Below are 17041 nucleotides of genomic sequence, written 5' to 3'. Positions count from 1 at the left end.
AATGACCCGAATAGGGTTAGTTTTTTTGTGACAGGTCACTGTACTTAAACAGGCAAGATTGCCAGCTTATAATGCCTATCGACAGGGTTGCCAACACCCCCAATTTTGATGTGAGACTCCGGAATTTCGCACAGCCAGTCCATGTGTGTGTTTTGTACTTTCATAAACAGCAATGCCAGGTACTCTACCTATACCACACCCAGACAATACTTTAAGGCTGGCATCCCTGTATTTATCCTAGACGAATACCACCTCATGGTTGAGCTGGCTGAGCTAGATGATACGCGTTGCGTGGGCACACGTGGGCACACGTGGTCTAGTTTGGGTCGGGCTCAGGTGGGCCCTGCCCGCTGGAGGTCTTCACAGCCACGCTGGTGGACCCGCATGTGCTCCGTGACCCGGTACTGGCGCGAGAAAGTCATGGGGCACTGCGGGCAAGAGTACGGCCGGACGCCGAGGTGGGAGCGCATGTGCCTGTTCAGGGAACCGCGCTGGCTGAAGGCCCGGTCACACATGGTGCACTGGTAGGGCTGCGCCACCAGGTTCAGCCCGGGGTTCGGCTGGGCCTTGCCCAGGTCAAGTGTGCCCGTGGACGGCTCACCGGCGGAGGCCTCGGAGAGAGGGATGCCAGACACGGTGCTGCTGGCAGTGTCCGCGGGCAGTTTTCTGCTGGCAGTGTCCGCTGGCGTTCCATACAGTCCATCCTCGTCCGAATCGCTTGATCGAGGCTCTCTGCTGATACAATGATACCTCACCTGTCCTAGGTAGGTGTGCATACTAGAGATCTGAGGGCCAAACAGGTCATAGTCCTCCTCCTGATCAATGCTGGAAGTCTCAGATGTGCTACTACGATCATCTCGGGCTGATTCGAGGACTACATGAGAGTCTGCAGTAATACTGTGATTTGAAACACCTGGGTCTTGTGCATTGCACCTGTCTAAATCAAACAATGGTTTGGAATCAGAAGACCTACAGGTCTGCATGTCAACACCCTGGTGGTATTTCTCCCTGCTTATTGCAACATGCACTGCATACGGTTGGTCATCCTCTGACTGCAAATGACACAAAACGTTGCGCTGACCTGGTTCAACATGTGCCTCACTGATGTCGGAGCTGTCCACAGGAATATTGGCTGAAACATCTGAGAACTCTAGGGAGGCATGCGACTTGCTGGGGTCGTTTTCCATAGGCCTGAACCGGTGTGAAGCATCATCAATGTGCTCGTAATGTGAATTGTTCAAATGTAGATGGCCATGATGGTCATCGTTCCTTGAAGCATCGCTAAGGATGAGGCCCCTGCTGGCCTTTGCATGTGGGCTCAAGTCCTCCTCTTTGTGTCTAGCATGCCTGATTTGTGCAGACACACAAACAGTTTTTGGAGACACAGTAATGCTTGTTTTCACAAACGCGTCACTCCCTGATTCCAAAAGTTCGTCCTCAAAGTCTTTGGGAGTTTCAGTTTGGTGACAGAGTACATCTGGAGGAAGCACATGGGAAACAACCTTAGCTCTTTTGGATACTGGCTCAAATGAATTATCGTCATTCTTGTCCATGTTTTGAAAGTTGTGATCTATTATCTGTTTATGTCTATAAGAAGGAAGGTGCACACTTTGTCTACTGTCAGATTCCCTGCCATGCTGGTCTGAGGCAATGTCTAGGTCATAGTTTGGTGTGCTTGATTCTTGCATCGGTGACAACTTCCCGCAGGCACTTGCATGACGAATAACAGGTACCGCTTCACAGCTTGAACAGGATGTTAAAGGCCTTTTTGACCTGTGTGGGAATGAGGGAGACATAAGGTTTCCTTCTTCATGTTGCTCCTCAGGATATGGCCGCTTTCTGTCCAATTTATCTTGGACTGGAATACAAAGGAACACCAAGTAAGAAAAAGATGCTCGCCACAGACAAAACATGGTGAAACATGGCTTGCTGGGGAGCCTGGCCAGATGACAAATGTCTGAAAAGGTCCATGAATTTTATGATGCTTCACTCAAAACACTTCTTTTTGTCATGCACTGCATTACAAACTTTAAACTACTCACTGTTCAAAAACTCAGACAGTGTACTTCTCCTGAAGATCAATGCATACTGGAGTTCTTGCATCTGTAGGTCAACAGCAACCGACAGTACAGAGTCCTCTTGGCTTTTTGGAGGTAGTTTTCCTGTGTAGATAAAGTCTAACAAATATTCCATTGTCTCTGGAGAGAGACAGGGGGACTGCAAATCCAAAAGTGCACCTTGACTGGTGAGGAGAGAAGCTAGCACAGGGCTTGATGCAGCCAGGACACTTTTATGGGCTAAAAACAACCTTCCAGGATTTATATGTAACTGTATGACACAGTCGCAAAACTGCCCATACTCTCGCTGCAGGTTTAGCCCCCTCAAGAGGGCCACTGCATGTTTGCAGTCAGTTAAGGGCTCACTTGCCACCTAAAACAAAAATAGGGAAATGTATTAAAACAAAAATAAGTAAATATAGGCCTATTAGTAGCTCACAATTACAAGAAATCTTAAGATGGTTAGACCGTAACTCACAAGGTGTAGCATAATAATGAATGTTATGTCCTCACTGTACAGAGATTCATGCACATGTGTCAATACACAGAGATTCAGTCAGTTATTTAGTGTTTTAGGTTAGCCAGGAAGGTCCCATGAGATAGCCTACATCTTGCCTAGCCTACATCTATTCTCCTAGGCCTAGGGAGTAATGGTCAAGATAGTAATGAAATAAGAAAGCAACCTGTGACAAATAATATATTAGTAGCTCACAATTACAAGAAATCTTAAGATGGTTAGACCATAACTCACAAGGTGTAGCATAATGAATGTTATGTCCTCACTAGAGATTCATGCACATGTGTCAATACACAGAGATTCAATCAGTTAGTGTTTTTTTGGTCAGCCAGGAAGGTCCCATGAGGTAGCCTAAGTCTTGCCTAGCCTACATCTATTCTCCTAGGGAGTAATGGTCAAGATAGTAATGAAATAAGAAAGCAACCTGTGATAAATAGCATGCAACACAAATATACATGTTACAGTGTATGCAAAGTTTAGTTACAGGTTTGTAGGCTACATAGCCTATAAAATAATTTAGTTGGTTTGGCTAACGGTTTAACTGTAGGTAGCCTAATAGTATCAATATCCCATGCAATACTCTTTGACCATTAAGACATCCGACAACAAGTTCTCTAATACAGAACCACTCTGTGTTACTTACATTCATTCTGCCACAGAAGGGGAGTGAAGTTTTCATGTAGAAGTTTGCATGAGTTGTCATAAATGTAGCCGAAGTATATAGAGTCTCTCTGAAGGCTACGTGCGCTTTCATTCGGAAAACAATCACAAGGTTTTTGAAGCCTACGAGCCCGACGTGACACCCTTTGACAGCTGCTTATAGGGAGACCCTGCCATGACGTCAATGTCTCCGAGTCCCACTAAGGTAAAGCCACGCCCTCATTTCCAGGGTAGTGGCCGAAGACTGTCCTCTCAAGTAGCATGGTTTTACGCAAGCCCTCGATGACGATTTGTTGATAACTCCATAAAAGAAGTGGACCGACCACGTGTTGTTCACATCATGGGCACTGTACATGGTGTAAAGTTACGCTGGCCTAATCCTCGTAATTCCATGGATCTGCTTTCCAGTTGAATCGCAATGGAAATACCACTGGCTGACAGGATTAGATATATTAGTGGCAACAACAAATGCAGTGGGTGGAAGTAATGAAATAAGGAATGAAAATAAACATTGCATCGTGTCTTAGGTTTTTCTTGGAAAAGTGGAATAGTTCCTGCAAATTGGAAATGTTTAGATCAAATTGAGGCAAAGTTAAATTAGCCTACCTAATCAAAATTAATACACAGCTTACATTTCTGCAAAAATAAATTTGGCATATAGTCTGAGTATCACACACAGAGTGCAAGTTTAGGCCTATTGAGCTGGCAAAAGGTGCACAATGAAACCCTTGGACAATTGTAGACCTTCATCATAGTTCAATTGCTTTGTGCCAGAAATATGTGCAGCACTGTGCTAATTGAATTGCTAAACAAATAAATGAACAAAAATAAATAAATAATTAGGCTTAGAAATAAATAATGGAAATAAAGCTATGAAAGAAAAAAAGAAACACATAATACAAAAATCTCAGCCAGGCGGATTGCAGCCAGAAGCATGTTACAGTAGACTATTTTCAGACGGGGGCACGGGCGTCCGCCCTGTCACAAGTTATACCCAACACAGTGTGCCCATGAAAGTTGCCCTACTATTTTTTGTCTGACATGCTACGTGCGTTTCCACTGAGGGGGCACACGCTGCCAAAGCTCACGTACAGATCAGATGAGGAGTCCCCCTTCCACTGTTCCAATGCCCACCTCGTGCCTCCCTATTCTAAATTCAACTCGGGCTCTTGTGATGGGGACAAGGGCCAACATTTGGTTATTATTAGACGAGTAGGCCTACTCAAAGATCATACAAATCATTTGTTTTGCCTCGGGGTATAATTAGACAGTTACAGCAGATGTAGATACAGATCAATATTCATTCTGATTATTTGTTGATATGTTTTTTTAGTTTAGTTTTTTTTTTAAACGAAACAAAATAGCCTACTTCAAATTCTGCAGGTATTTGCTGAGCTGCCAAGTGCTGTGCTGCGCGGTTTGGCCACTCGCGCTTACCGTAGTGTATCGCTGCATGTGTTTCGCTGTCTATGGTTTTGGTGTACGAAAAACAACTTCCTTTTCCGTACCTCGCCCGTGGAATCAGGCTGTGTCCACCAGAGCGGGTCAACACCAAGAATGCCGTCAATATTTTTTGAAGATCCTGAAGTCGCCGCTGTAAACGGCATTGACGAAATGGACACGCCTGCAAAAGTAAAAGTAAGAAAAATGTCGTGATCATATCAACACGTTTGCTTTGTAGCAGCAAACGAGTTGGCTAACGTTAGCCTAGCTACGATCGGCTGAGATTTTTCGCGAAGGCAAAATAGCATCTCACTTGTCAGTAACATTGCTTGATCTTAAACATAGGTAAACTTCAGGTGAGATGTGAGTTTATTTGTCTTCCAGACATTCAGAATGTTTTTGCGTGTGGTCTGAGACATACGTGTGTGATGCACGTGGACCGGGCCCTAAAAACACATGTTGGCTTAGGCGAGCCTAGTGACGCAGGACCACGTGTCTGATTAGCCATTTAAATTTGCGAACTTTGTCGTGTTGAGGTATAAGTTCAGAGGGATATTTTATATGTTTAGGTAAAGCCGACTCCACTACGGAAGTAGTAGAGGCATTGCCAATAACGTCAGGTGTATAGCCGGTTAGCAATGGCTTACTTTGCAACATACTGTATGTAGCAGCTGTATTTACATAGATTACAGTTAGGTGTGGGTGATTTTGGTACATGCTAGGATGCTGTGAGTGTGTTTTGCGACCTGGCACTTCAGAACAGACTTTTTTTTAAAGCTTTATTGAACAATTCTGCACAGTACAGCTTCAAAATAGACTTTGAATGTATATGATTGAACGTACTGGCAACTTAACAACAACAACAAAAACACGCCTGGTTAGCCCTCTAGTATCCATTTATCGTAGTTAACGCTAATGAAGTGGACGTGTCCGTGTACAGTAATGCCATCTTCTCTGGACTTGTTTTGTTATTTGAAGTGTTTCCCTTTTCTTTATCTTCTGGGAGATAGCTTTCGATTGTGTTATTAACATTGCCTATGTTGTAATTAGTCAAATTGGTTTGAATGTCAATTGCAATTTCAGCATGTGATGAGAACCACCGTTTGATGATGTTGAACATTCCTGTATTGTCACAATTTGTAGAAAGTCAAAAAGGACAAGACCAAGGATGGAAAGATCAAGAAAAAGAAACAGGTGGCTGATGAACAACCTGATGAATGTGAGCCACCAACTCCCAAAAAGAAAAAGAAAACATTGACTGATGTAAACGGCAACACGAAAGTGAAGCCTTCCACTGAAGGGCTTGATGGAGACACTATAGAAGACCAAATCATTGTGGTAAAGCTATTACATTATGTGTTAACTTAAATGTATTCTTGTTTACTGGTTGATGGTTAAGTTTAATACCCACATTGGGAGATCACAAGCCTGTACTGTGTATTCATGATTTTTTTTTTTTTTTAATTCTCTCTCAGAAAAAGAAAAAAATCAAAAAAGATGCAACACCAACAGCCAATGGAAACCTTGCAGTGACACCTAAGCTCATAGCAAAAACCAATGGACATTCCACATCCACCACACCAGCACAGTCTAGTGAGGATTCCTCTAGTGACAGTGAGAAGGAGACGGTAGGTTCCCTGTTTGATTTGATCTCTCCTTAAAGTTGCTCTGTGTGATATTGCCCCCCACTCTCCTTCCACTAAGCAAACTGATTGTGCTTCAAGGATCCATGTTTCTTTGGATTTTCTTTGTAAATATTTGAAATATTTTGATTTTCTAAAAGTCACATAGGTCAAGTTCAAAAGCACAGACATGATCCCCTATACCGACCCAAAAGCTATACACGTCAAGCATTCTTTGGAATTTTGATATTCCTTGTCTGTACAAACAAACATTCTTTGGAATTTTGATATTCCTTATTTTGTGGGCATCAGTTTTCAGGAAGTGGCATTACACATGAAATCCCTACTTTTGTTTCTTTTTTCTTTTTTCGTTTTCTTTTTGGAGCTACTTACCAGTATACAGAGCAAAGAATGTTATACTTATTATAATGATTACATTTTGGCCAAATCTGCGTAGAAAAGAATGTTGTACAAACTGTAAAACTGTTGTGACATTAGAAGTCATTGATTAAATGTTGTGTTCCTCTTGCCTTCCCCTTCCATACTCAAAGGAAACGCCAGAACAGAAAGAAGGGGCATTCAAAAACTTCAGGATATCCCCATACACCATCAATCTCCTCAAAGGTACAGTCGTGTATAACTAAAGGGATACATTGTTGGTCAGAATAGCCCAAGGTCATATAGAAAATATTGCAATGTATGTTAATTGTTTTTTTGATATGCAAATATGATCTTGTCAGAAATGTCACCCTGGATATTGAGAATTTGGGATAATTTGTCATCAGACAAGTAATTTAGAGAAAACAAAATATCTGATCATTGTTTAAATGGATTAATTGATTTGTTTATATGGCATTAATGCCTTTTTCTTTTTTGTGTAAAAGGCTATGTTGGTATGCTGTAGCTTCTTGAATGAAATAATGATGTGCTTGATTATGGTGCCATCTGCCTGCAGCTCGAGGAGTTACATATCTGTTTGACATCCAAGCGAAGACCTTTAACCAGGTGTACGATGGAAAAGATGTGATCGCCCAGGCTAGAACAGGGACGGGAAAAACATTCTCCTTTGCCATCCCCCTCGTGGAGAAAATCCAGGCCGATGGAGAGGACAAAAAAAGGGGTCGACCCCCAAAGGTATGACTTGGCACATTCATACCCCTTTCCCACCGCCACAAACCAGTTGCTGGTTCTGGGCTGGTGCTAGTACCAGTTCGGTGCTCCCAACACCTGACATAATTGGTTCTTATTTCTGGATCAGCTCAAAGTTGGTGCCAAGTTGGAACCTGTTTTCTTGGCCCAGAGCCAGGTTATTTTGTGTAGAAAAGCAAAGGACTGGTTCGAGACTTGGCTCTGGCTCCAAACTAGCACCAGAACAGCGTCAGTGGGAAAGGGTTATTAGAAGCACCCTTGTGCTCCTATAACTGTATCCAGACTGCATTAGGCCCCTCCCCACTGTCAAGTCTATTTTCATTTAAGTTTTTAAATATTTTAGTTGTTTAATTTATATATTTATATATTTATGTGTGTGCTAGTTTGTTTACTAAAACTGTTTGTATTCCACCAGGTTTTGGTTCTGACCCCAACAAGAGAGTTGGCGATTCAAGTGGCTAGAGACTTCAAAGATGTCACCAAGAAACTGTCTGTTACATGCTTTTATGGAGGAAGTTCATACAACCCCCAGGGTAAGGATGGTGTCCCTTACAGGAATTTAAGGCTTCTGAAAATCTTCCGCAATGTCATATTTTTTTCACAAATTAGATGTCTGGCAGACGTTTGGGGTTACCTTTTGGCAATGTTGCAGCAGTTTTGCAGTCACCAGAAGTACGCATTATTGGCTAAATGTGGTGGCAAATCACTGGTGAACATATTTGCCACTAATGGTAAACTTCTCATTGATGCCAGAACAGAGCTATTTTCTAGTGAACTCATTTGTTTCCCACATATTTGCTGCAAATCTGCAGAAAGCATTTAGTTTTTGTGTCGATAATCACAAATGTGAAGGTGGATTCTGAGGATGAATTCTTCTTCACGAATGAAGTGAACTAAAGTGACCCTGTTAGTCATTTGTTTTTCCTTGTGATTTCACATCATATGCTTGGGTATGTGATGAAGTTATATTGTCATCTTTGTTGTCATTCTCAGTTGATGCCATTAGAAATGGTATTGATGTGCTGGTGGGAACGCCTGGAAGAATCAAAGACCATCTTGACAACAACAAACTGGACTTGTCTCAGCTGAAGCACGTGGTCCTGGATGAAGTGGACCAAATGCTTGACATGGGTTTTGCAGATTCTGTGGAGGAGATCCTGTCCACCTCTTATGAAAAAGGTCTGTTTAGGACCGTTTCTTCACCACTGCATATTATTTGTGATATAAAAATATAAGCGCCACACATTTTGCTTGCATTTTCGGTGAGTTAAAGTGAAAGATCTAAGACTTATTTTATGCAGAGAAAAGGTTAATTTGGTCACAAATGGGGTCATCAAAATGTGATGGACAAAATTGCATTCGCAGCACCCAATGATTCACCACACTGTGCAGTACATGGTGAAATTGCAAATATATAGTCAACACGCTGGCTCATCAACCTATCTAATGCACTGCTCTGTCCTGTCTAATGAATGATCAGAATTGTGAATGCACCCCCCTTCTTGCCACTTCAGCAGAGGCTGTAATTAGAACATATCAGGACTCCCATTTCCTTATACCTGTTACAAGTTAGTTAATTCACACCAATTGCTGTTTATGTTGTAGCTCTACAGACGCTCTCGCAAATGTGTAGGAGTAGTTTTTTGCCCTCATACTACAACATAACTTTGTCTGTTTTTGACCAAACTACAGCACTTTCTAGACACAGGTGTAAGGTCATAGATTGAGCAAAAGTTGTGATGTGTGTTTCAGCAACAACTAAGTTGTTGTGAGAATTGTTAAACTTTACCTTGTCTGTAGATATAGCTCATAAAGTTGTTTTTGCCTGTGTACAGGGGGATAAGTAGTGAGAAGCTCTGCTATTGTAAATGGCCAACAACATATCACAACTCCAGAGGGAGCTATACAGTCACCTAAAACCTACAGCTGCATAGTGTACCTTTTTAAATGCCTTTTAAACATCATCTTTTGATGTTACATGTCCGGTGAATGGATTATCTAGGCGAAGGTGAAATGCTAACCAACACAGATTTGTGCAAATTTGCGAACATTTCAGTCAAATATGCCTTTTGTGTGTATAGAAGAACTATTGCACCTTTTACTTCAATTCATGATCACATTTACAGTCTTATCATTTAGCGAAACCCGCCCCATTCGATTCTTTTGTTTTTGTTCAGTTTATTGTTGCCAAACATGGGCATAACTGACTTACCTAACCTGAGCTGATTTATTCACAGACTCGCCAAGCAACCCTCAGACACTTCTCTTCTCTGCCACTTGCCCGCAATGGGTGTACGCTGTTGCCAAAAAGTACATGCGAGCTCAGTGTACACATGTTGACCTGATCGGCAAGAAAACCCAGAAAGCTGCCACCACTGTTGAAGTAAGTATGACCGTGAGAAAAGGTGTATGGTGTTCGACTGCAGGTGCTCATTTGCACCTGTCTGTTACCCGATATTAATTTGATTTCATCTGATAATGACCAGTTTGGCAACCTTATGGTTCCACAGTATTTTTCTTTCCTTGTTCTTGCTTCTAAAAAATGCCTCCGGAACTTGCCTTGAGGCTTGAATCAGTAATGATGGCGAACTATGCAGGTCTTGCATATCTTTATCTGTCAGATCAACCTCAACCTCTTTTGAAACGTCATGGCTGGCCTTCATGTCCTTCATGTTACTTGGGAGATGTTATCATCAAAATAAACAAGACTGAAAACAGTATTATATTAGAATTATGTTTGTTGTGACCTAGATTTAGAATTGAGGAAATGTTTTGTTTGAGTTTGAAGGAACAACTTCTTCAGATGGCTGACAAGATTTTTGTGTGTGTGTCCTCAGCACCTGGCCATAGCCTGCCACTGGTCTCAGAGAGCAGCGGTCATCGGAGACGTGGTGCAGGTATACAGCGGAAGCCACGGCCGCTCCATCATCTTCTGTGAGACCAAGAAAGAGGTCAATGAGCTGGCCTCGCACAGCGCCATCAAACAGGTGCGCCACAAGCCCCCATATCTCTCTAGCATCTGCTAAATATATCTTACACAGATTTACACTTGGGTAAAATGACATACATTTATGCACACAGGCATTAAAGTTCCCCGTCTCTACATGTATGACGGAAATCCGTCAGTTGGGTCCTGTAGAGGCCATATCATTGTAGATCTCTAAAATATGCTTCTCCTCGGGCGCATGCTGTTGGCCTGATAGAAAATCAATAAACTATGGCTTTTATTTTGAAGCTTGTTTTCACGGTCATCATGTCATATTCACGCCGTTGCCTTGGAGAGTAAAAGTAGCCTTTCTTGTTGTGTGTGAGCGCAGATAGGTTTGTCAAAATGTTGTAGCTGGAATATTGATGTGAGCCTGGTGAGGAGAGAGATGTTTAGGGATGTCCCAGGTGGGCTGGTTGAAACTTTCAAATTCTATTAGAAAAAGATGTTGGGATTAACAACATAGAGGCATAGGCTATTTCCAATGTTGTTAACATTAGTAATATATTAGACTGCTAAAAGCATTAATGTTATTAGACATTGAATATGTCTTAAAGGAACACTTCACCGTTTTTTCATATTAAGCTATGTTATTCCCTTAACTAAGACGAGTTGATGCATACCTTGCACTCACTGGCTCTGGTGCGCGGCGCTACTTTGATAGCACATAGCTAGCCCAGTTCATTCATTAGGATCCAAACAGAGATGAAGTTAGAAACGATCAAACACCTCCATGTTTTCCCTATTAAAATACAGTTACACGAGTAGTCACACGACCAAGTATGGTGAGACAAAATAAAATGTGGTGCATTTCTAAGCAGGTAAGAGGGATAACTATATTGCAAATCAAACCAGCTTATAAGCCAATAATTGATTACTTAAGCCATTAAAATCAATTTCCAAAAGATCATTTTATATTCCTCTTTTTAGTCAACTTTAGCATGGGTGCCAACAATTTCAGCCATGACTGTATATGGTAGCCTACAGTTTAACATGTAATGTGAACACTGTGCACATAACTTTATTGGTTGGTTAAACAAACTAACTAGCACAATGCCACAATCTGTAAGTGCAGGTTAATGCATTTAGTAAAGGCAGCGTACATTTTCTGGATATACACCAAAAATATATTGCAATGACCTCTCCAGGATTCCGTAATAGAGATGGAGAATGTGACACATCAGCTCGGTACTTTAGGCCTTAATGTCTCTCATTTTTATTTTTCATATTTTTGTTTTCATATTTTTATTTACATTTTACATGTTGATTGTCTGTTTGTGTGACCTATGTCACTCATCTTTCCTCATTGGAAGAAGATGAGGAAATGAAACTTAATTTCTCGTAAACTGGCTGTCACATCCTCAATAATTACATAGCAATGACACACCGATACATTTCCATATAACTAGGTCCAAGAATTTTACAAATGTGTAGGACTGTGCGGATAACCACATCACTACAATACTGCGATTATATGATGCCTACCTCAGTTTTATTTGCATTGCATTTTCTTTCTTTAATACTATATGACTATGAAAATTGTAGATTCATACCAAAGGCATTAGAATTATGAATTAACACATGTGGAATTATATACTTAACAAAAAAGTGTGAAACAACTGAAAATATGTCTTATATTTTAGGTTCTTCAAAGTAGCCACCTTTTGCTTTTAATACTGCTTCGCACACTCATGGCATTCTCTTGATGAGCTTCAAGAGTCACCTGAAATGGTCTTCCAACAGTCTTGAAGGAGTTCCCAGAGATGCTTAGCACTTGTTGGCCCTTTTGCCTTCACTCTGCAGTCCACACGGTGGTTGGAACCAAAGGTCTCCAATTTTGACTCATCAGACCAAAGCACAGATTTCCACTGGTCTAATGTCCATTCCTTGCGTTCTTTAGCCCAAACAAGTCTCTTCTGCTTGTTGCCTGTCCTTAGCAGTGGTTTCCTAGCAGCTATTCTACCATGAAGGCCTGATTCAGGCAGTCTCGTCTTAACAGTTGTTCTAGAGATGTGTCTGCTGCTAGAACTGTGTGGCATTGACCTGGTCTCTAATCTGAGCTGCTGTTAACGCGCGATTTCTGAGGCTGGTGACTTGGATGAACTTATCCTCCGCAGCAGAGGTGACTCTTGGTCTTCCTTTCCTGGGACGGCCAGTTTCTTTGTAGCGCTTGATGGTTTTTGCGACTGCACTTGGGGACACTTTCAAAGTTTTCCCATTTTTTTGGACTGACTGGCCTTCATTTCTTAAAGTAATGATGGCCACTCGTTTTTCTTTACTTAGCTGCTTTTTTCTTGCCATAATACAAATTCTAACAGTCTATTCAGTAGGACTATCAGCTGTGTATCACCCCTGACTTCTGCACAACACAACTGAGTCCCAACCCCATTTATAAGGCAATAAATCTTTACACTTATTAAACCTGACAGGGCACACATGTGAAGTGAAAACCATTTCAGGTAACTACCTCTTGAAGCTCATCCAGAGAATGCAGAGTGTGTGCAAAGCAGTAATCAGAGCAAAGGTGGCTACTTTGAAGAAACTAGAATATAAGGCATATTTTCAGTTGTTTTACACTTTTTTGTTTTCCACATGTGTTAATTCATAGTTTGATGCCTTCAGTGTGAGTCTACAATTTCAATAGTCATGAAAATAAAGGAAACTCATTGAATGAGAAGGTGTGTCCAAACTTTTGGCCTGTACTATATATATATATATATATATATATATATATATCTGTTTTAAATTGCATATTTTTTATATATGTTTTTATCTATTTTTCATTTGCATTATATTTTTGTAGCACTTTGAGATTGACCATAATATAAAGTGCAATACAAATAAAATGTATTATTATTATTATTATTATTATTATTAATGTTTTCTCTCCATCTGTGCCTGTTCAACAGAGCTGCCAGTGTCTCCACGGAGACATAGTTCAGAAGCAGAGGGAAACCACACTAAAAGGCTTCAGAAACGGCACCTTTGAGGTCTTGGTAGCCACCAATGTCGCTGCGCGAGGACTGGACATCCCAGAGATTGACCTGGTAGTGCAGTGCTCTCCTCCCAAGGTGTGTTTCTCTTACCTCATTTTTCCCCCCCCTGTCCTTCTTGGAACTAGGGCTTGGTGACTCATACATTAGCATACATAATGTCAAGCACACTGCCAGTATGCTAATGTGTTCTTCATTCTTTGTGGCTGACTAATTTAAAAGAACAAAGGTGACCTTAAATAAGCCTCGCCCTGAATACTGATGGTGGATGGATACTTGAATACTTAAAGTGATGATGCATGTAGCAACCTTTTGGACAATGCTGCCGCCGGGTAGCAACATAACTGGTGTTTATGTGTTTGTTGATTGAATGATCACGACAATTTGCCTTCTGATGAGTTGAAGTGCTTCTGAGGAAATAAGTTGTCCGATATCATCAGGAATATATCCAATCAACAATACAATAGAAACCTTTCCCTGCAGCATTGCTTCAAGGTTGCCTGTGGCTCATCAGTTTTAGATCAGTAATGTCAGTGAAGCAGAGGTAGAAAGGGTTTCTGATGTGTCTCATGAAAGCAAACCAAAATGAAGGAAGGGGAGAAAAACACTTGGAGAGATAGACCGATGTTAGAAACGCAAAGAAAGGAAACAAACTGATTAAATTGTGCATATTTACACGTTAAGGTGGCCTAGGGGGCACAGGATGCAGCACTTTGAAGTTTATATGCAGTTTAAATGTTGTTTTGTTCTCTCCTGGACTTTAGGACGTGGAATCCTACATTCATCGCTCTGGCCGCACAGGTAGAGCGGGCAGGACGGGCGTGTGTATCTGTTTCTACCAGCGCAAAGAGGAAGACATGCTCCGCAACGTCGAGCAGAAAGCGGGCATCACCTTCAAGCGCGTCGGCGTGCCCACAGCCAATGACATCGTCAAATCGTCCAGTAAAGATGCCGTCAAGTGAGTGCAGGGCTATTTGTCTGTCTGTCTTTCAGGAAGAGGTTTAATAATCAGAGTGCCTGCATTGTATACGGTACACTGTACATTGTTTTTCGCTGTATGTGACCCTGCAAGGCAAAACTAGTCGCTTTACGCTCAATGTTATATTGATAAAATCCACGATAAACAAATGTTCGGGCTAAAATGTTGAATTTCATGTTTTCACTTAATTCGACCGTATACGGTCTACACTTGACGTCACTACATATCGTGAACACATTTCACGGAAAAACATACGTTTTGACTTATGTTTAAACAGAGAATTCGCAGATCTTCACTTTGGCCGGAGTTTTTTAAAAAAAAAACATTTGTTTATATGCATTGTCATGTGGATGACAGGCCCAAACGTAAACAAATATCTTCGTTTTAGCAGATACCCAGCTACGTGTGTACGGGGTCTCAAACAAACCAAAGGGGTGTCCGTCCTCATTTAATTGATTTGGTTATATGAGGCCGACTCCATCTCCATTAGTTCGAGTGCTAATTTGAGGGAATTCACTCTGTGTCTGGCAGATTCCTGGACTCTGTTCCTCCAGCTGCTGTGGGGTATTTCCGGGAGGCAGCGGAGAGGCTGATTGAGGAGAAGGGGGCAGTGGAGGCCTTGGCGGCTGCCCTTGCTCACATCTCTGGGGCTACCAGCCTGGAGCAGAGGTCCCTCCTCAACTCTGATGCGGTGAGTGTGTGTGTGTGCTTACGTGTGGAAGAGACTTATGTCAGTTTGTGTCTATGAGTAGCAGGAATGACTGTTCACTGTGCGTGTGTGTGTGTGTTTCAAGAATGAGTAGGCAGGTTAGTTTTAAGTACAGTGAATAACGCTTGGTGTCTGCCTCATTTCAGGGCTACACAACGATGCTTATGACCTGCTCTATTGAGATGCACAGCATCAGCTACGGCTGGCGCTGCCTGAAGGAACAGCTGGGGGAGGATATCGACGATAAGATCCAGCGCATGACTTTCCTTAAAGGAAAGAAGGTAAGATACCGAATTTGCCTGCATTTAAGCTTCAAACCAAAGGGTTTCTTTCAAGGTGATTTTGGTTTGATGTAACAATTTTGTCCTCTTGTTTGGTTCGTTTCTGTAGGGTGTCTGTTTTGACGTTCCGTCCAACTTGGTGAAAAGCTATCAGGTAAGAAAAACGATGTGCGTGTTAAGGGGTGAGAACAAGCAGAAGAGGGAGGTGAGGTGTGGGGGTGGGGGACATAAGTTTTGAATGCAAGCCTGTAAATGCCATGTGTGAACACACAAGCTCATTTTTCAAGCAGCCGCAGAGTACCAGTACACAGCAAATGATTATTTCAAGCTTGGGGATGTGAGGCTTCGCAGTCTTCAAGTTACACAACAGTCCCAACAACTGTTTTCTTGCCGTAACGTGTACATTGCAGAGTCCATGTCCGAGTCAAGCAGATGTATGCTAGCTAGTTTTCTGTGCTGGATGTATGCTAGCTGTATTTGATCCGTTTCAAAACGGCACTTGATGCCATGCTGCCCTCTTAGACACCTTCTCTGACCACAGTTAATCCCGTTTTGAATGGCCTTGCGTTTTTCATGCAAGTAGGGATGAGAATCAACAAGTTCTTGTTTCAGCCATTGGACTACAGTGAGAAAGTTAGGGTCAGAACAGCTGGAAGATCTCTTGCAAAACTCCAAATCAAATGATAGGGTAAGTGGCTACATCAGTCAGTGTCTCAAAATGGTCAGCTCTCAAATCTGTAAGAAAGTGGTTAGGACTATGAGATGCTTCAGTTACTGTTGCTGCCTGACTGATTAATGATGACTGAAGTGGGCCTATCTGCATGCACGCTATCAAGCCAAGAGCAAGCGCCTAACAGCCAAGCTGTTATGCAAACAGACTGATTTTTGTAAGTAAGACCTAATCATATTGAAATATGGATGATCCTTGGTGCACTACCGGTTACGTGGAGAAGAGCATTTTTGGCTGTTAGTAGGTTATGGCTATTTCTGGCTCAGGCTTTTTGGGTCCGTGCTGCTGACTTGCAGTAGTAAGTTCACATGTGATTTGACAAAGAACAGATCTTTTGAGCTAGAAAACATATATTCACAAATATTCACTTTCTCTCGAATATGTCGCTCACTGAAAAAAAAAATCCTTTTTTTGCACTTTCAGGAGGCCTGGACAGACGGTCGTCGGTGTCAGTTGACCATTGCCACTGAGCTGCCCGACGTAGAGGAAAACATGCGTAACCGTGGTGGTGACCGCGGTGGCGGCTTTGGTGGCCGTTCCTTTGGTGGTAGGGGCGGAGGCGGCAGCCGTGGATTTGGCAACAACAGATGGGGGGGAGGAGGAGGAAGAGGAGGAGGAGGAAGAGGAAGAGGAGGTTTCGGACAGAAACGCAGCTTCAGCAAGGCCTTTGAGTAACCAAGGGCTTTCACACACATTTGGACTTGAGGTGACTGTTGTCAGCCCTCAGGCTGGCTTTTTTTGGATGTTTTTTGGGGGAGAGCTACTCCATACCGGAAAGTTTTACCCTGAAATGTTCATGCTATGAGCTGATTGCTTTGCAATTTGGTATTTAAATGTCACGATTTAATGAGCCCATTCACTTGAATGCGATGAATTCATTAAACATGGTCTTATAAGAAATCCTGTTTTTGTGTA

The 17041-nt window shown here is 42.1% G+C and overlaps 2 protein-coding genes across 2 annotated transcripts; one reads left to right on the top strand and one right to left on the bottom strand.

Annotated features, from left to right (window-relative positions):
- Positions 1-71: 71 nt before the first annotated feature.
- Positions 72-3305, bottom strand: LOC134064391 (uncharacterized). Its single transcript, XM_062520310.1, has 3 exons — positions 3218-3305; positions 2043-2430; positions 72-1858 (listed from the first exon to the last, which is right to left on the bottom strand). Exons 1-3 carry the CDS (start codon positions 3275-3277, stop codon positions 333-335), a joined length of 1974 nt encoding a protein of 657 aa, XP_062376294.1. The 5' UTR covers positions 3278-3305; the 3' UTR covers positions 72-332.
- A 1409-nt stretch (positions 3306-4714) lies between these two features.
- On the top strand, positions 4715-17026 carry ddx21 (DEAD (Asp-Glu-Ala-Asp) box helicase 21). Its single transcript, XM_062520195.1, has 15 exons — positions 4715-4872; positions 5821-6015; positions 6153-6305; positions 6851-6923; positions 7255-7433; positions 7864-7981; positions 8442-8627; positions 9686-9831; positions 10286-10435; positions 13344-13505; positions 14192-14385; positions 14938-15097; positions 15262-15396; positions 15506-15550; positions 16550-17026. Exons 1-15 carry the CDS (start codon positions 4792-4794, stop codon positions 16799-16801), a joined length of 2229 nt encoding a protein of 742 aa, XP_062376179.1. The 5' UTR covers positions 4715-4791; the 3' UTR covers positions 16802-17026.
- The last annotated feature ends 15 nt before the right edge of the window (positions 17027-17041 follow it).

Source organism: Sardina pilchardus, chromosome 18 (genome assembly GCF_963854185.1).
Source record: "Sardina pilchardus chromosome 18, fSarPil1.1, whole genome shotgun sequence".
Lineage (NCBI taxonomy): Eukaryota > Metazoa > Chordata > Actinopteri > Clupeiformes > Clupeidae > Sardina > Sardina pilchardus.
Note: the sequence above shows the minus strand (reverse complement) of the source record. Positions and strands in the feature narration are given on the sequence as shown.

Coding starts and splice junctions, on each gene's coding strand:
- ddx21 (XM_062520195.1), top strand. CDS start 4,792: ATGCCGTCAATATTTTTTGAAGATCCTGAAGTCGCCGCTGTAAACGGC. Junction 9,832..10,285: donor AAGCTGCCACCACTGTTGAA/GTAAGTATGACC, acceptor GTGTGTCCTCAG/CACCTGGCCATAGCCTGCCA. Junction 15,098..15,261: donor CCCTCCTCAACTCTGATGCG/GTGAGTGTGTGT, acceptor GCCTCATTTCAG/GGCTACACAACGATGCTTAT.
- LOC134064391 (XM_062520310.1), bottom strand. CDS start 3,277: ATGACAACTCATGCAAACTTCTACATGAAAACTTCACTCCCCTTCTGT. Junction 2,431..3,217: donor CCTTCTGTGGCAGAATGAAT/GTAAGTAACACA, acceptor TTTTTGTTTTAG/GTGGCAAGTGAGCCCTTAAC. Junction 1,859..2,042: donor ACTGTCTGAGTTTTTGAACA/GTGAGTAGTTTA, acceptor TTTGTATTCCAG/TCCAAGATAAATTGGACAGA.